The sequence below is a fragment of the Glycine max genome, chromosome 18 (assembly GCF_000004515.6).
Source record: "Glycine max cultivar Williams 82 chromosome 18, Glycine_max_v4.0, whole genome shotgun sequence".
Classification (NCBI taxonomy): domain Eukaryota; kingdom Viridiplantae; phylum Streptophyta; class Magnoliopsida; order Fabales; family Fabaceae; genus Glycine; species Glycine max.
In genome coordinates, this window is record NC_038254.2 from 53378268 (window position 1) to 53397117 (window position 18850).

An 18850-nucleotide genomic window follows, 5' to 3' on the forward strand; every position below is an offset into this window, starting at 1 on the left:
TTGGTTTTATATTTCTGTGTATAAAAAAACTCAATTAAAAATATGAGAATTGAAGACCAAAATTGCACGAATATAAAAATAAGGATATAAATTGCACAAATATAAGGAAAATTGTATAATTACGGTCCAAAAATTATATTTAAGCCTTGACTTTTTTATTATATAAATTTAGGAAGGCACCTACAGGGTTAAGAAAAAAAAAAAGAAAATCAAATAGAAATTGATATTACTATCATCCATATTAATTCACATATTTAGAATTAAGTTAATTCTTTATCTATTAAATATAAAAAAATTAAAATAAACAAAATTTTCTTTTATATATATATATATATATATATATATATATATATATATATATGGAGAATCAAATTATATCGATGTAACTTTGATAATAATTAGATCATTTTTATAACTTGATATAGAATGTAATTTTTTATTAATTTAACCGTTGAATTGAATTATATCCGCATATTGTTAAGATCGGTTGTGTCATTGTTAAAATTGAATAACAATAAAAAAGATAATCAAACAATTTATATTTTAATATAATTTGAAATACTTATATTACGTCAATTTTAATCTATATGAACGAAATAATAAATAGTTTTGGATTAATATAAAATTTTGCATATATTATCTATATAGAAGGAACTTTTATTCAATCATGAGTTTTAAAAAAATATTATTCAATTGAAAATTATAAAATGATGTAATAGTTGTAAAAGTTTCACCCTTATACTTTTGATTATCTTCTTTCTCTCTATATATATGTATACACACAATTGCTAGGTATTGATATGTGAGTGTAATATCCCAAAGAAATAACACACAAATAAAAATAATTTTGAGACGGTACAAACATCAGATTATATAATCAATAATTACCTAAAAAAATGAATTAACACTTCTTATATCAATACTACTTATATGTCGTGTTTGTTCAGAAAAACAATTAATGATTTGAAGAATAATCAAATGGTATCAAAGTTGATTAGTTAAATCTAAACAAATTTATCTACATAAAATTCTGATCGAAGAAATCTTCTAATTAATAAAAACAAAGTAAAATATCATTGTATAAAATATTATAACATAAAAATGACCGAAAAATCCACAATAAGAACATTAAATGGAAAGAGAAGTTAAATCTTGAAGAAACTCGTCTACATATAGAAAGACATCAGTTAAAATAAATTCCAGGAAGAATTACTACATTACTTGGTCGGAAATAAACTAAACTATATGTCTATTTTAATTTTTAGCCTTATGCCCTTCTCACATGTTTTTAAAAGTCCAACAAGGGAGGCTTTGTATATCTCTTTTATCTCATCTCAGTTTCCTTCTCTCTCCGTCCAAAAGTGACGTTCTCAACACAAGAACGGTTTTCTGTGTCTAAGCGCTCTTAGTGGTTCCGATTCTTTCTCCACTTTCAACTTGTCCGTTTCTCACTCTCCCTCAAATCTCATTCTCTCTCTCTCTCTTCCTTCACATTCTCTCTTTTCCGCCCATTTCAGTTGAGCCATTCTCTCTTCTGCTTCTACTTTCTAGTCAATTCAACCCCCCATCTTCACCTCTGATCCAAAGCTGAGAACTTGCTTTCTGGGTTCAATAGCTACACTCACATGCTGTTGTGGGTTGCCTTTAAAACATCACCTTTGAAGACATCTCGGGTCGCTAACTAACCCCTTTTGTTGATTTTGCAACAGAAAGGTTTAATAATAATAATAAAAAAGGTTGTGCACTTCGTGGTGTGGTCTTTGTGGGGGATTACGCAGATCTGCATGTTATCTATTATTTCACAATATCCAAAACCAAAAGAGCAAGAGAGAGAAGAAAAAAACGGAGTGTTCTTTTTTGTTTTCTCATCTTTTATATAAAAAAAAAACTATACCTTTCCTTCTTATCTTACCCTTAATTCCTTACATTAATTGATGACTAAAGCTGGTTCGCTGCCATTTTAGCTATCTCAATCTGAAAAGTGTGCAATTGTGATTGTTGTGTGGGGGTGGTGGTTGAAAGTTTGCAAAAGTAACGACATAATTCTGAAGGTGAAGAAGAAAGTGGTGTTGTGTGGATTGTGAAAGGTTTTGATTTTTGTTGGTTATTCTCAAAAGGGTTGTGACGGATCCTTCAAGGGAAGAAAGTGGGTGCTCGAGTGGTGTGGAGTGCATTCTTGGCATTCTAAGGGCCCTTAAGATGGGGTCCTGCTTCTCTGCGGAAAGCAGGAGCCCTCACCCCAATTCACCAAATTCATCATCTTTCAGGAAGAGCAAGAGCAACTCCAAGAAGAGGCTTGGATCAAGAACCTCTTCATTTGAGTATTGGAGGAATGAGCCTCTACATAGGATCCCTGGGAGGATCTTCCTCAATGGCTCATCCCAAGTTGCATCCTTGTTCACTCAACAAGGGAAGAAGGGTACCAACCAGGATGCCATGGTTGTTTGGGAGGTTAAATCCTTTTTCTCACTTTGAATTTCTATTTTTGGCCAATTTACCCTCTTTATGTAGTCTTTGTTTTGCTACATTTTGCCAATTTTGTTAACAATTCAGATCTTTTTCTATCTTAATATTAAAGGTTGATTTGATTGATTTCCCTCAGCTTGGATTTTGTACCTTGCATATCTGCACATGGGGTGCTGATGTTTTTACATACATACACTACTTTTTTCTAGGTCTTATGTTGATCCTTGAATTCCATTTCCTGCTTCATGCTGATTTGGTTGTGACGTGTCTCGATTGATTGATCAAGCGGTGTGTTCACGTGGTTTCTTTGCATATACGGTTTTGTGCATGGTTGTGGTTGTTGCTGATCCTTATTTCACTACATCTTTGGCTATATATGACTTGTTTTTGGTTTTGATTGTGATATTTGTGCATTAAGGATCTAATTTTTTGTTTTGCTGGGATCACACTTGATGAAAGGTGATGGACGATTCAAGTCCTGAAAGATCTTAGTTGTGCTTCCCCATCACAAAATAGAGAGTCACATGAATATTGATCTGAAGCCCATCAAACTTATCTGAAAATTTGTATCTTCACCTTTTTTTTTTATTTGCTCTTTGCTATTCTCTTGATTTTCCACCTTTATTTTATTTATTATGAATGTGGAAGGATCTTTTGCCACCTTTAATTGCTTCTGCTTACCATATATTGCAGAACTTTTGTTCTAGACAAGATACTATTTTCTGTGGAGTTTTTGATGGCCACGGTCCATATGGTCACATGGTTGCGAAAAGAGTGAGGGATTCTCTTCCTCTAAAACTGAATGTCCATTGGGAACAAAGTGCATCTGGTGAAGAAGTCCTCAAGGAGATTAGCGTTAATACTGCAGGAAGCATGAATTCAGAAGAGGCTGCATTTGCATCTGCTGATGATGAATCCAGGGTATCTGTTGATGCCGAGGAAACAGAAAAACACCCAGAAATCTTTCAGACACTTAAAGATTCCTTTTTGAAGGCATTCAAAGTTATGGATAGAGAACTGAAGACCCACCAAAGTATTGATTGCTTCTGTAGTGGGACAACAGCAGTAACTCTGGTTAAGCAGGTGTTGGCTTGTAACCTTTGGAAGAATATATTTTGTTAGAAATTGTCTGCTAATGAATAATTTCTGACCATAAAAGATTTTGGTTCCTTTACAGGGACATGATCTTATTATTGGAAATGTTGGTGACTCTAGAGCTGTGCTGGGTACAAGAGAGAAAGACAATTCTCTTGTTGCCATCCAGTTAACTGTGGATCTAAAACCCAATCTTCCAGGTATATCTTTCATCTGGGAAATTCTTGCCTACTTTGTTGAACAGTGGCATCAGATTGAAGAAAACGTTAAGATCAGTTCTAGTCATTTCCATGAAGAACATAGTTTAGTTGAAATGTGTCCCCTTTGTTATTAAGTTATTTCTATTGTTCTTGGAAGTCAAACATTGAGAAATGTTGCTTTTGATCTTTTAGTTTTTGAAACTCATAACTCCCCTTCATTTTGAATCCTGTTTCACTTTTGATTGGACAATTTTCCTTTTATTATAAGCAACTGTGAGTTCTTTTGCCCCCTATTTTATATATACTCTGTCTTGATTAGAATGGTCTGCAATATGAAATATCCTTGGCATATCCTGCAAGTAACCTCAAGATTATTCTATAAATATAATAAGGATAAAAGAAATAAATAAAAGCTTATTTTTTTTCTGAGTTTAAATTTATTCTCATGTGATTATATGGGCATGTTCTTGACTAAAATACATGCTTTTGAATAACTAATCTACATGTTTACATGAAATAAGCCATGAAAGGGACATCTGTACTGGGTAGAGGATACTAACACTTAGTTGGCCGTGGGGATGGACAAAATTTTATGTCTGTTGTGTTAGGTATTGTGTCTGTATGTCATGGCCCATCTCAAATTGTATTTATCCAGAAGCAACCCATTCTTGGTTTTTGTTTAATAACCATACTTCAAGGAGAAAATTTAGCCTATGTAACTCATTGTATTAAGTTGACAGCTCTCTAATGCTATGTTTCATGGTCTGTCATATGTGTACATATTGTCCATAAGTCTTAACTAATTTATTTTTCTCTCTTACAGCCGAAGAAGAGAGAATTCGCAAATGTAAAGGGCGTGTTTTTGCTCTTCAGGATGAACCTGAAGTTGCTCGAGTCTGGTTGCCAAACAATGACTCACCTGGCCTTGCCATGGCAAGGGCATTTGGAGATTTTTGTCTTAAAGATTTTGGCCTGATATCTGTTCCCGAAGTGTCATACAGGCGACTCACTGAGAAGGACGAATTTGTTGTCTTGGCAACAGATGGGGTACAAGACCTATCTTACATTGCCATTGCACTTGCCTACCAAGATTTTCATTTTCTACTCGCTTTTTTCACTCTCATCTCAAGTTTGTTATTTGTTAATGGCAGATTTGGGATGTTCTCTCAAACAAAGAAGTGGTGGACATCGTGGCAGCCGCGCCAAGGCGTGCCTCGGCCGCACGGGCGCTGGTCGAGTCAGCGGTTCGCTCATGGAGGTACAAGTATCCAACCTCCAAAGTGGACGACTGTGCCGTGGTTTGCCTCTTTCTGGACTCGGATTCGCACAAAGTGTGTAGTGCTTCCAATGTCATCAAGTCCAAGGAACAACCTAGTTCAGGTATCCAAGTCCACAATGGCGACAACGGAGATGTTCCTGCACCTACTGGTCTGGCAAGGTCAGGAACTTGCAGGGAAAACAATGAAGATAACAACAACAACCACAACCACAACCATAAGGAAGAGGAAATAGATACTGATGCAGAAATAGAGTGGTCTGCTCTCGAAGGAGTGTCGCGTGTGAACACATTACTAAACCTCCCAAGGTTTGAACCTGACAACAAAGACAAGGGGATGAGAAAACACAAATGAAAAAAAAAATGGTTCAACCAAGAAATGTTGAGTTGAGTTAAAGATGTTCTTTTACTTTATATTTGTTTATTTTGTTTTGTTTCCCATAATCATTATATAGATACATACCCTTTTTCTTTTCTTTTTTTTTTTTTGTTCTTTTTGCACAATTTTCTTTTCTATTTATATATTCATGTTCCCACCCATTGATGTTTTTGTTTGGACTATAGAGAGGATGGCTGTTTTGGGCTCTTTTAGTGTGTCTGGAAATCTGTCCTTCCTCACGTGTGCTTGAAGATTTTGTAAAATCAAACTCGTCATAGTGCATACCTAATAATTTTATTTTTTTTAATAAAGTCATAAATGGCTTATTTATTTAGTTACTTATTTGTGTTGGAAAATTTGTAGCGTGGTTCGTGAGTTTGGGTGTTTAATATTATTTATTATCATTGTGCAAGTTGGTGAATGACAAGGAAATTGGGATAATGATGCATGCAGTGGTTAGGTTCATAAATCAAATGAAGTGGCCTCAAATTTTCAACACAAATAAGTAAATAATTAAATAAGTCCTTTATGACATTATAAAAAAATAAAATTATTAGATATGCATTAAAATCTTTCTTTTTCGGATGGAAATTAATGTGGTATGGTGTGGCGTGGACGGGTGCTAGGAGTAAACTAACTCGTGTTTGCTTTTATTTTGGTCTGTTGTGTGGCCGATGACACCACTATTGTCGTACGAATCGGGTTCACAATTGTGTCATTTGATTCTTGTTCAATTATTCATATTTCAATTGCACTTCACACACTCGGAAAAAGATCAATTTATTTATTTTAATAAAATAAATAATTTTCTGTTTTTTAATATATTTGTCTAAATTGTTTTTCTTAAAAAAATAATAATTCTCGTTCACGCAAAGTATATAAAAGATTTATTTTAAAATTATTTTTTTAAGTTTAAAAAACTCATTTAACTTCATTGAATTTGTACATAAGTAAAGTATTTGCGTTCGACTGTGTCCATATCAACTGTGATTTTTACTGCAAGATATCCAGATTGTTCACGCACACAGATTAAGTTCTATAGTTGTGAAAAGAATCGCATCAATCTGGTGTTTTGATTTAATTTATTAAATAAAAAATACTTTTATAAAAAAATAGTTTAATAAATTTGAAGGGTGAGATTCAGATTGCACATGTTCCAGCTAGCGTGTTTTGAAACTGCAGTGGATCCTATTTCATTTACGCAAACATATGCATACACGCACACTGACACATATATATATATATATGGCAATTAATGAAGCGGGTACTATTAAATTTTAAAGAAGTTGTTAATGTGATTATGAACCATGAAGTGTCAATTTGGGTTGAAAAAGCAGTTAGTGGTTATATTTATTGCGACCTAAATTCTTGTGTTTTTTAAACAAAATTACTGAAAAATTGTTTTTTATTTATTTATTTATTATAACTGGTTATAACATTTTGGCTTATTATCATTAGGATTTTGTTGAAAACAGTAATAAATCCGTACATTTTATATAAAGACTAGACACAGTTAATTAATTATTTTAATGTAGTTAAGATTGAATCGTTCCATTAGTATTTAAGTTTGATTTTTGACTAAAATCATTTTTAACTGAATTTTACCTATCACTTTATCAAACTTCAGATTAATCAATTTTTTTTTGTGATAATTTGAAGGGTTAATACCAAACAAACTCGTACATTTTATATGATAAATAAATGGACTAACATTATAAATGGCTACCCTAACCAGAGTGTGAACAGCTATAATAGTTTGTTCCCTAAACAACTCAACCCGAAAGTTTGGAAAAAGAAATAGAAGTTCCCAGGATTCACTGAACTTGAGAAAAATCTGGTCTGGTATCATGAACTTTGTCCACTACTCCTTTGCAGTGTAATTCAAAGATTACATGTGACATGTCCAAATCAATTATCCAGTGCAATGCTTGCAAAAGATTACTTGGACACAGGGGACCATCCAAGCCGATTTCACCAACACAAAGTAGCCAACCCTCTTCATCTCTGATACACATTTCTTAGCTCGTCTGTTGACTTTGTACATGAAAGCTAGCATTTACATTACACTTCAAAAATCCATGTTCAATAAATACAAAATTCTTATTGTTCAAATTTTATTAGAAATCACGGAGGAGTGTATTACATCACTTTCCTATAAAGACTTTTCATTGTTGATTTCTTAAACGATTATTGTTCTTTTAATTTGGTTGTCTTTATTTTTTTTTTTATACAAAACTTAAATTTGATTCCCACCATGTAATTTTAACTTATCTATTAATTTGATATTCACAAAAATGTTAACATGGTAATAAAGTGCAAACATGAATTATTAAAATAAATGTATAATAAAAGGTGTCAAAGTAAGTCAACTTAAATCATTTAAGTCATTTAGGTTGATTCAAAAAGTGAGTCAATTTAACTCAGGCTCACTTTAGTAAACTGATAATATTGTACCCAGCTCAATCGAACATGAGTTGATTGATTAAGTAGGCTAACTTGCAACAAGTTTCACTTAATTTTTTTTTTAAAAAAAATACAAAATTTAAATTCACAAAAAATAGAAAAACATGAAAACACCAGGTCTGCCAACAACCACCGAGCATGCATCAATTGACACTAGATTCTTTAAAACAAGTGGTGTTAAGTTTGAGCATTTTTTCTAAAGGATATCAAGTTTGAACTATGAGCACATAGTTGTGTTACAATGAGAAATTTGTTACTTTTAATAGTTCTACTTGATTTGAGCAAGATTAAAAATACTAATTTGTAACAACGGACTTAAAAGAATAAATATCAATGAAATTTAAAATAAAAAAGAATAAATTTTAAAAAAAGAAAAATAAAACATGTTAACATGAGTTGATCCATCTCACTTGAATGACTATTTCATCTCAACTTTTTGGTTAAGTGAAGCGGGACAAATCAATTCTAAAAAAAATTGGATAACATTATTTTAACTTATTTAATTCGTGAGTATGTTAATTCGAAATCATTTATAAGTTTAAACTTATTTGACATCTTTGTAATTTTTATTATATTTTATTAATTTTGTAAGGATGGGAAAATAAAATCAAAGATAGAAATTGAAATTTCCTTCACTCTTTAATTGTAAGGAAGAGATAGACAAATGATTTTGTAACCCACACCCACAATATTTTTTCATATAATAGTGAAAAATATATATTGACCTTTATATTTTATGAAAAATAATTAAGATAAAAACACCCGAGTTATTGAAGTTATATGATCAAGATTAACTACTCGAATTAACATACACAAAGCTATTTTTTCATGATTTGATCCAATGGTCAAAGTTCATTCTTCAAATTATCTCGTAATAAAACTCCTCTCTCTCTCTCTATATGTATGTAGAGTGAAGATTAAGTTACTCCATGACTAGAGTAAATCTTGATAGAAGTATTCCACTCCATAAGTTATTTTCTTAAATTCTTTCAAATACATACACAAAATACTTGCGTCATAAAATATGTTCAAATAATTTGTAGTCAAGCACTCGTCTTTAATTAAATGGAACCTAAATCTAGAAGCTAGCTAATAAATGCGTTCATGGATGATTGGTTATAAGGTGCTAGAATGGCCTGGTTGACTGGCCCGCACTTACAAAAACGAAAGGCTTATGCTTATCATATTACAAGCTTCCAACATCCTCTCTTCGAAAGGATTGATATATCAATCAAATTACAGTTAAATAATAATAATCCCTTACATATGATTTCTTTTTCTTTCCTTTTTGCGAAATCCCATGCATATATGATTTAATGTAAAGGATAAATCACTAACGAAAAAGCTAAAATACACTGCTGTAACTTCTATTCATTAATAATCGATCATGTATGTTTTATTTTACGCCACATGATGCATTTCCTTATATTAGCTTCCCTTCCAACCAACGGCTGTAAAAATCCAACGCCTCCCGCGGCTTATATTCCGGCACGGTGTGCCCAGCTCCCTACACCATATGATTCATTAGGTAAAGAAGTAAATAAAACAAAATCACCTAATTAACAATTTGAAAATTTACTATTTCATGTTACTAGTAAGTTGATTTAATAGAAGATATAAGGTTGACCCAGGAAAAGGTGAATGAAGAAGGAAGAGATCGTGGGTTCAAATCTTTTTTTTTTTGTTGGTAAAAATAAAAAACTAGGTTGATTTAATTTACCTTGATTGTGAGGAAGGTGAGGTTGTTCTCGTACGCTTGCAAGTACCTGTGGCAAATGAAAGAATAATGCCATTTCAATTGAACATTAATTTATATTAAGTTCATGTAGTATGTATTTATTTGGATGCTAGCTAATTGAACAACTTTACAAACACAAGTACAAGAATTTGCTAGGCATAGGAACAATGTGAGAGTGATTCGAGAGAGTGTGTTAATATGCATACCCAGCAACTTGGTTATTTGAGTTCCATGGCCTCCATTCATCCACAATCTTGTAACCCAAAGATCGTGTCCAAGCCTCACTTCCAGTAAACGGTACACACATATCATGGTCGCCACTGCCATGACCCATGATCATACACACGTGAAACAATGGAGGAGGTTAATTAAGAGTTTCACAAAAGCAATTTTTAATTAATCAATAGTGTGTTTGATTTACCGTCCTACACCCCTAAACGGAGGTTCAGAAAAAAAAAATGTTATTTCTCACAAAACGGTGTCTTGGAATGTGTTGTTCATCCATTCAAACTGTAAATCAAACAAGCACTAAGTTCTAATTAGTATTATTGAAATTCAAGATTGTAGTTGGCACCTGAAAATAAGTGCCCTATAGCCAAGCCTGGTTAGGTTCTTGTGGTAAGGAATCATGCTTCCAGCATTGTGATGGTACTCTATCCTACTCGAACATAATTCCCACGGACCCGCCACTTTTTCCTGTGCAGATATTATGTATAAAATAAATCCTCAGTTATTTATTACCTTAACTGTTAAAATAAAACATAATTAATAACACTAATTATGGTGATTACCTACCGATTCAGCATGGATGGCTTTCCTGACTGCAACGTTGTTTAGCCATGAACTTGCTACTTCATCACTCTGCTCTTTGCCAAATCAAAACCAGAATTAATTTTATCATTTCACTTCAGTTATAATACATTACCTATTCATAGTTTAAACCGATCTCTACATGACATGTATATAAATTTATTAATTTACAAGAAAAAATTAATAATATTAACCAATCAGGTGTCATAGAGATAAATAGGGACCATGATAATATTGAATCACTTAATAATTTTTTTCTTGTCTTCACATTTAAATTAGCTATGGATTAAAAAGAAAATGTTGCACTAGCTATGATTGAGTCAAGACTCTCTAAAAGTTTCACTGATTAACAAGATTTGGCCACAACATGCTTGAGTATATAAACAAGATTAATCATAATATAGAGACACAATTGATAACTTACAACACATGCGACGTGCCTAGTTTGAGCCAATTGGGGCCATAATGGAACAAGACCAGGTTTGACTGGTGCTCTAAAAGGCCAAGCTCTACCAAACATTCTCTTTCTCACTGGGAGAGGCCTCTCAGTAACTCCTAATTGCTTGAAACTCCTTGGTAAGGTTCCATTTTCTTTGGCTGTGGCAGCATCGGGGAAATGGTAGCATGGCTCTAGTATGTTGTACACGTTAAGGCCATCAATGGCCTGATAGCATAGCAATGATGATCATGTACCCAACAAAGAGACAGTATTGTTAATTAGTTTTATTATTCATAATAATAATAATGAGAAGAAAAAAAAAAAGAAACCCATTCATGCTGCCATCTTGTTGTTCTCTATGAATATGTCTCACCCTATCAACTTTTTCAATGGTCTTGTAACACACATCATTTTCGTCCAAAGAGTAAGCATCGTAGTAGTTTCCTTTGCAAGAAGATTGTAAATTCTGCAAATTGTAATTGATTTGTATAATATCAATAATGAGACCAAATAAATGCTAACTAATGTTTTCAAGACATCAATTAAAAAAATTTAACAAAAAATAAAATATAATTACAAGTAATATATTTATCTTCATCCTAAAATAAATGTCATATTTAAAAAAAAAATCATTCCAAAATAAATGTCATATTTAGTTTTTCAATATAATATTAATTATCTTTTTTCACCAATGTCACTTTACTTTTTTAACCTAATATTATTATTTTCTTTTATTTATTTAATAAGATTAATTTTATAAAATTATTATTCTAGTATTACTTTACAAGGAAATAACCGTTAATATATAAAATTTTATTGCCTTATATATAAAATAAGTTAATTAACAATGAATTAAGCTGTACTTGATAAATTAAATTAATATTTATTGAATACCTCATAGATACTGTCGGATATGAGGCCCATCCCGTGCACAAATGGGATAAGAGCATTGCCGTCAAATATTTCGTCCGTGACACCATTTCCAACCATGTAACCCTACACAAGAAACAAAAGTCAAATGAAATTTAAGGTATTTGCTGGCTTTCTACGTCAATACTTTAAAACTGTGTAATCGTAACATAATTTATATGCACCTTTTAATATTTTATCATTATTAAATATTTGCCGGCTTTCTACGTCAAAACACTTTAAAATTTACAATATATAATAATATGTAAAAAAAATTATACCTTAAAATTGATCACGGGCTTTGTACCACTCCGGATTCCTGGCACACACAAATAATTTATGCTCATAAACTAACAATCATAATCATATATATATATATATATATATATAAAGTTGGAATTAAAAACTTTGGTATATCACTGTAGTATCACACATACTTTCTGAGTATGTAACTTTTGTTTTTATAGGTTCACAACATATACATGTACTCACAGGCAACACTAAAATTTAGAGAAAAATAGCCAATACATTTATAGTATAAAGAGTTTTTACTTTTGTCATCCAATAAAAAAATCATTATATATGAAAATTTTATTTAATTTTATAATAATTATTTTAAAAATTATGTACCAACTATAATTTTTTTATTAATTGACAATATGATTTTTTTTCGTGGATAGTATATGAAACTTAGACTCTAAAATTATATTAAAAGGTTACAAACTTGCGAACAAAAATTATAAATTCATGAAGCGGGCATGGCATTGTTATACCTATCGCTTATTAGACATAAGTTTTTTACCTTTAGCGACTTCAAAAGCAAGAGTAGGCACATAAACTCCGGCATAAGACTCTCCAGCAATATAAAATGGATTAGCCTGGAATTCCGGAAATTGCTGAAACCACTGCCAATTAAAAACAAAAAACTTAAAAAAGTATAATTATTACATATGCTTCGTGTATCATTGTGACATGCAAACAAACAATTAATGAAGTTTGGTGTATATATAAACGTACATCTAAAATAGAATATTAGAATAATACGTACGTAATATACTAATTGGGTTAATTTGATCCTATTCTTATATATCCTTCAAATGCTAATTAATATATTCTCTTGGAAGTACCTTTAAGAGGAAAACATGGGTATCAGACGCAGTTTCTAGATCCCCAGTGGCATATTTGCTTGTGTTCTTGGAGTAAGAGAGCCCAACACCAGCAGGGGAGTCCAAATATATAATGTTGGAAACCTGAAATTAAGATGGATATAGATAGTAAATATAAAGGTGCCATTACTTCAAATGAAAATGAAAAATATTAATTGTAATTTGTGAGAGAAATGCATTTTTTCAATGTGAATGAAATGGAAACTAGAAAAGAAATGGAAAACTAACATTAATGAATTCAAGTCTAATTTTAAAAATTTAAAATATTGGAAACCGTTTCTAATTTCTTCTATCCATATGAAAATATTATATTATTTCATAATCGAACATTAAATATTTATTAAACAAATGACCAAGGACAAATATATCCTCTTCAATTCTTTTCCATCATTCCATGTGCTCTAGGGATTGATTGATGTGTAAGTTGGCAAGTTGAGAAAATTATTATGTTCAAGTATATGTAACTAATAAAAATAATTAATTTAATAAAAATCAGTCAAAACTTGACACATATGTATACTTCATGCCGTCTTAAGACAAGATTTGGTGATAAACATAAACTGAATTATTATATATAAATTAACACTGAAAAATGTTGATATTATTGATATCTTAGCCTAATCCAATAACTTAATTTCTGGGAGTGACGTTCTTAATTACCTTAGACCAGCTGTAAGGATTGATATGCAAAGTGGGTAGATTCCCTTTTGAATTTGCAGCCTCAAAGTTGAATGGTCCTGCATGCACCCACATTTCACAATCACATGTATATATGACCAACACAATAAATAATTATAATATTTATTCAAGGTGAGGAAAGGACGTCCGAGAGAACAATATCTAAAACTCTTACCATGTAAGTGGCTCAACATTTTTCCCTTATATGCACGCATTCGAAATTAATATAAAGACGCGTAATATTTAAAATTGGTCCCCGATTTCATAAACAGACGGCGACTTCTAACTAAAAGAAAAGTGACCAAATTTTTCAAAATTCAAATGTTGCCTTGGACCTAGATGGAACTAGGCAAGTCATGACCAGGTTGATTAGGGAGAACTAATTAACGTAGAAATTTAAATAAGATATCTTACTCAATTTTACTTAAACTAATAATGACTTGTTGGTAATTAATGGTTGAAGATTAATTTGATGGTGAGACATATATAAATTAAGTACCGTTATTATCGTTTCCAATGAATATAAAATAAGAAGGTACAATAATTAGCATACCATGCTCGTAAACAAAGCCATCAAAGCTGGAGCACCCAGGTCCACCATTCAGCCATAGCACAACTGGGTCCTTCTCTGGACTACTTTCTGAACTAACAAAGTAGTAGAACAGGTTCTTCCCACTTTCAGCATTTCCATCAATACTTATATACCTGAAGTCAATAATTGATCCCAACAAAAAAAAAATATCTCCTTTAGTTTACCAAAAAGGTAGCCCGTTTTAATTAGTAGTGACGTCACTCGAGTTAATTGATGAAACGAAAATATCTAATGTATTAAGGCTTAATTTAAATTAATTCCCAACTTGTACGAAAATTGTAATTATGAAACCCTTATAAAGTTTTGAAAAAGTGAAGACGTGTAAATTGGATTTAAGTTCTGCAATAAGTTTGTGGGGGTTAATTTGTTGAGAAATTTATGTAAAAAAGTAATTGTAATTAAGATATTTGTTTCTACATCTCCATGATTGATTGATATATGAAAATGATGTGTGCGTACCCGGAATAGTGCTTGGATGGGAAATTGGCGTTAAAGCCAGGGAGTTGAGTGATGAGAGAGGGTGAAGGGGCAGCTTGAACAGAGATCCAATGACCCAACAAAAGCATCATAAGTAGTGGCAAAACCCAATACTCTAGAAAATTTTGATTTTCCATGGCCATTCAATTCTTCTGGGTGTCCAATTCCTCACCCAAGAGTGTTGGGAAGAAAAGTGATGGAATGAATCAAGGAGCAAGGCATGCCCATATATATAAGTGTGAAGTATGTGTGTGTGTGTGTGTGTGAATATATTAAGAAAGAAAAGAAAAGAAAAGAATCATTACTTAAGCTTTAATGCAATAGTCAAGGGCAGGCATTATTTGATTTAAAAATGTTTGTTAGATAAAAGGTAAGTTTGGAATTTATAGCACGGCATTGGAAGAAAGCTAAGAAGAAAACCCGCAGCTTGGGTGGGTCAATCACTACATGCGAGTTGCATTTGTTAGGGAAACCACGTCACACGTGTGCTTAATTTTTAAGTAATTAGCCTTTGTACCCGTGCCATGAACGGAATATTTTGTTTTCGACGTAAATTATAATAACTATTTAACAATAATTTATATTTTTGGAGATTTTTTATAATTAAATACCATTTCTGGAAGTTAAAAAAATAATTCTTTAAGTTTTTTTTATATTCTTTTATAATTTTAATAATTTAAATTGACGATCTTTAGTTAAACGAAATATGTTTTTTTTACTATTCTTAGTTAAAATATTATAATTGATTAATTTAATTTTTTTATGATATCTATATATATACTAGTACATTTATTTTCTTTTGAAAATATTAAATTGAAATAATTTCAACTGAATATATTAAACATAGTATTTATATCATATATAATAAATGAATGCATAAAAATCTATTTTTCTTCTGCATATACCTCCTTATAAATGTGCATTTAAAATTCACTTTGTACAATATCCTGCTAATTAATAATATTTATTAAATAAATGAAAAATAAAATAACTAATTTTTTTTGTCTAATGTACCTTTATTTTGAGGGAAAAAACTGTCAAAACTTTCTTACTGTATATCATAATAAATGTGCATTTAAAATTGACTTGCTATTAAATATCCTATTAATTAATAATATTTATTAAATAAATGAGGAATAAAATAATTAAAAGAGAATTGTCTAATGTGTCCTTATTTTGAAAGAAAATAAGTGTATTAAAACTTTCTTACTTTATATCATAAAAGATTCTTGTGAGGGAGGACTATACTAATTTGGTTTTAGAATGATATTCTCTCTACACAAACTAATAAAAATAGGTAAATTAGTTAGTTTTATTGACTTTTTTTAAAAAATGTTGTTAATGTACCAACTTTAACTTTCTTGATAATTATTAATTAACTTGTTATGGGTGATGTGAAAACACTAAAGAAATTTGAGATCCCTGCTATATGACAAGGAGGGCACAAATAATTATAAATTATTATGATGAAAATTTATTAAAAATGTACCATTAAGAAATATATCCTACCAATATTACATTATTGAAAAAATTACAACTATCATCATGCAGCTTCATCAATTTTTCTAAACACTTACCATTGTAGCATAGGAAATTTCAACAAAACTACTTTTGACAAATTAAAATTCTAACTATGGATTGATCCAAATACATCTCACCGAAGAAATCACGGAGGAAAAAGCGGAGAATACTTACAAAATAAACAGCTATAAGAGAGATGCTTCTGACGAGAGAAACAAAATAAACAGCTATATACAACAAAATATAAGCTTTACTAACGTCTTAAAGTGTAAAAGTAGAAGTACAACATAAAAAAACTTTATTGAATGGAAATAAACATTTTTTTATTTGCTGAACAAGAAAAATCTTCATTCTGTGGTTACTAATTCGTGTCGATAAACAATTGAAAAAAATCTGGTCAGCATATCTATAAGATTTTTTTTAATAACAATGTATAAGATTTAAGTTTAATCAGTAAAGCCGTATAAAAAATTAAACAGTACAATAAAAGGATGAGATATTATTTGTTTAGTAGAGCCTGATAAACTAAATTTTATGAATTAGATTAACAAAATGTTATATCATTAAATGATAATGCAGCATAATAACATTATATCAGGTTATTATTTAAGGGATGTTAACTAACAGCGAGTAATAAAATCAATTATAAAAAAATAGGTAATAAAATAAAAAAAAGTGAAATTTAAATAGCAAAAATAAAATGAATTATATTATATATATGAAAAGTATTTTTAAGTTTTTTTTTTAAAGATACCTCTATTCTTTGGGCCATAAAATTTTGGAAGCCTCTCAATCTAACGTGGCTTTGTCACTGTTCACCTTGTCATTGTCGGCATTAGACAAAGTAAAAACAAATAAAGCTAATAAGAAAATTAAGGAGTCAAACCAAACCAAAATTTGGGTCACCCTATTTGGAAAATTAATTAGCAAGACTAAGCCTAATTAAGTTAAACAAATACAAAGCATTTGGGTGGTTATTGCTTTAATTAATCATATAATGTGCATGATGCATGTGTGTGTACACTCAGCGCAGTAGTACTAGTGGGATGCTGTTTCCTTTGTGGAATAATGGAATGGAATTTTAACATAGGCTCTTTTTATCAATCAATTTATGCTATTCTGGCAAACATGTTTGCATTTTTGTCTTTATTCTATACCCTTTCGCCCTCATTTGGACTTGCTCTCAAATGCAATATGCTTAATGTTGCTGTCTAAGACTTGAGAAACCCAAGGGCACAACAATGACTATTAACAAGAAGAATAGTGGCATGCATATAGGACGCAAATGCAGTTAGTGGGAAATTAATAATTGCGCTGATTTCAATGATTTGTGCGTTAGTGGCCCCTTTGCCTCCTTCTACTTTTCATTAATTCTATAAAAGGACAAACGTGGTTTTCATTTTCTCAATTAGTTTTTTCTGGATCTCTAGTGGATGACTCAGAGTCAGGACTTGGCTTATAGAAGAAGTTCAGTTGGGGTGGTTGATATATAGTTGGTACTTGATGATTATGGAAGTGTTTAATATATATATATATACATATATATATTTTCCCTTCAAAAAATGAGACAGAACAAGGAGACACTTTTAATACTATTATACATGACACTAATGAGATGTTAGGTTTGTGAACTGATCCTTGAATTACGAAGTCTCATCCAAATGAAGTTAATCAATTGGTTCTTAAATGTTAAGAAAATCTTACTTAGAAGAATTGTCTATCAGATATCAAAAGAATTGTCTATCAAATACAAGTTTTTATCTACTTGTACCAACATGCGTTGAGGAAGTGCTAGCTTGTCCTTCCTTCAACTTTGGTGACACCACCAGTTGCTGTTTCACTTTCACAAAACCTTATCCATGCATTAACTCGCCTGCTTGCCATTTATATTCAGAGGCTCCAAATTCCATGTGTTATAGAAAAGCGTTTCAGCGCATACCTTCGCGTCATCCTTGGATTAATAAATGAAGATATCATTTTTATTCGAGCTTGGATATTAGCTACAAGAGATGGGAATTTCATAATAATAATAAAAAAGAGATGGAAATTTTAAATTTATATGTACGCCATCCCCTAGTATTTAATTTCTATGAAACAAAAAAACTTATGTAAAGTAATAGAACATTGAACATCTCTCAATATTACAAAAGAAAATGTTTATGGTACACTTTTTTTATTATTAATTTTTCATCATACTTCCATTTCATTTTTTTTTATCTTTCTCTTATTTTCCCATCAAATTATCTATCATTTTTTCTCTTTTCCTTTTTTTCTTTTTACTTATTTCTCTCTTGTTTTCTCCCAAATTCACCCAAAATTAAGAAAATATATTGTAGATGCAGAATATAAATGACAAAACGAGTTACTCAACCCATTAGAGACTATAGGCTTATAAGTAATAAAAGACTCACACCCATTTGAGCCTATCAACTTGACAAAGAATCAGGCAACCTGCTAAACCCATTTGAGCTAGCTCGACTCAAACCCATTTATAACATAGACTTCATTGGATCGGGATTAAAAGACTCACATTTAATTCATGTTTATAATTTGTATCTCAAACTCTATATTTCTTCATGCGGGTTCAGACTAACACAACAAGACAAACCATTTTAGCTAGCTTTGGTATGAGATCATAGTG

At 31.1% G+C, this 18850-nt stretch overlaps 2 protein-coding genes across 2 annotated transcripts; one reads left to right on the forward strand and one right to left on the reverse strand.

The window, feature by feature from the left end:
* The first annotated feature begins 1200 nt into the window (after positions 1-1200).
* On the forward strand, positions 1201-5750 carry LOC100790373 (probable protein phosphatase 2C 33). Its single transcript, XM_003552400.4, has 5 exons — positions 1201-2451; positions 3160-3549; positions 3644-3761; positions 4585-4808; positions 4913-5750. Exons 1-5 carry the CDS (start codon positions 2200-2202, stop codon positions 5390-5392), a joined length of 1464 nt encoding a protein of 487 aa, XP_003552448.1. The 5' UTR covers positions 1201-2199; the 3' UTR covers positions 5393-5750.
* A 3241-nt stretch (positions 5751-8991) lies between these two features.
* Positions 8992-15116, reverse strand: LOC100790895 (serine carboxypeptidase-like 20). Its single transcript, XM_003552401.4, has 14 exons — positions 14671-15116; positions 14173-14324; positions 13602-13678; positions 12903-13025; positions 12578-12680; positions 12057-12094; positions 11761-11862; positions 11240-11332; positions 10852-11091; positions 10413-10478; positions 10192-10313; positions 9824-9937; positions 9600-9645; positions 8992-9386 (listed from the first exon to the last, which is right to left on the reverse strand). Exons 1-14 carry the CDS (start codon positions 14829-14831, stop codon positions 9303-9305), a joined length of 1521 nt encoding a protein of 506 aa, XP_003552449.1. The 5' UTR covers positions 14832-15116; the 3' UTR covers positions 8992-9302.
* Between the last annotated feature and the right edge of the window lie 3734 nt (positions 15117-18850).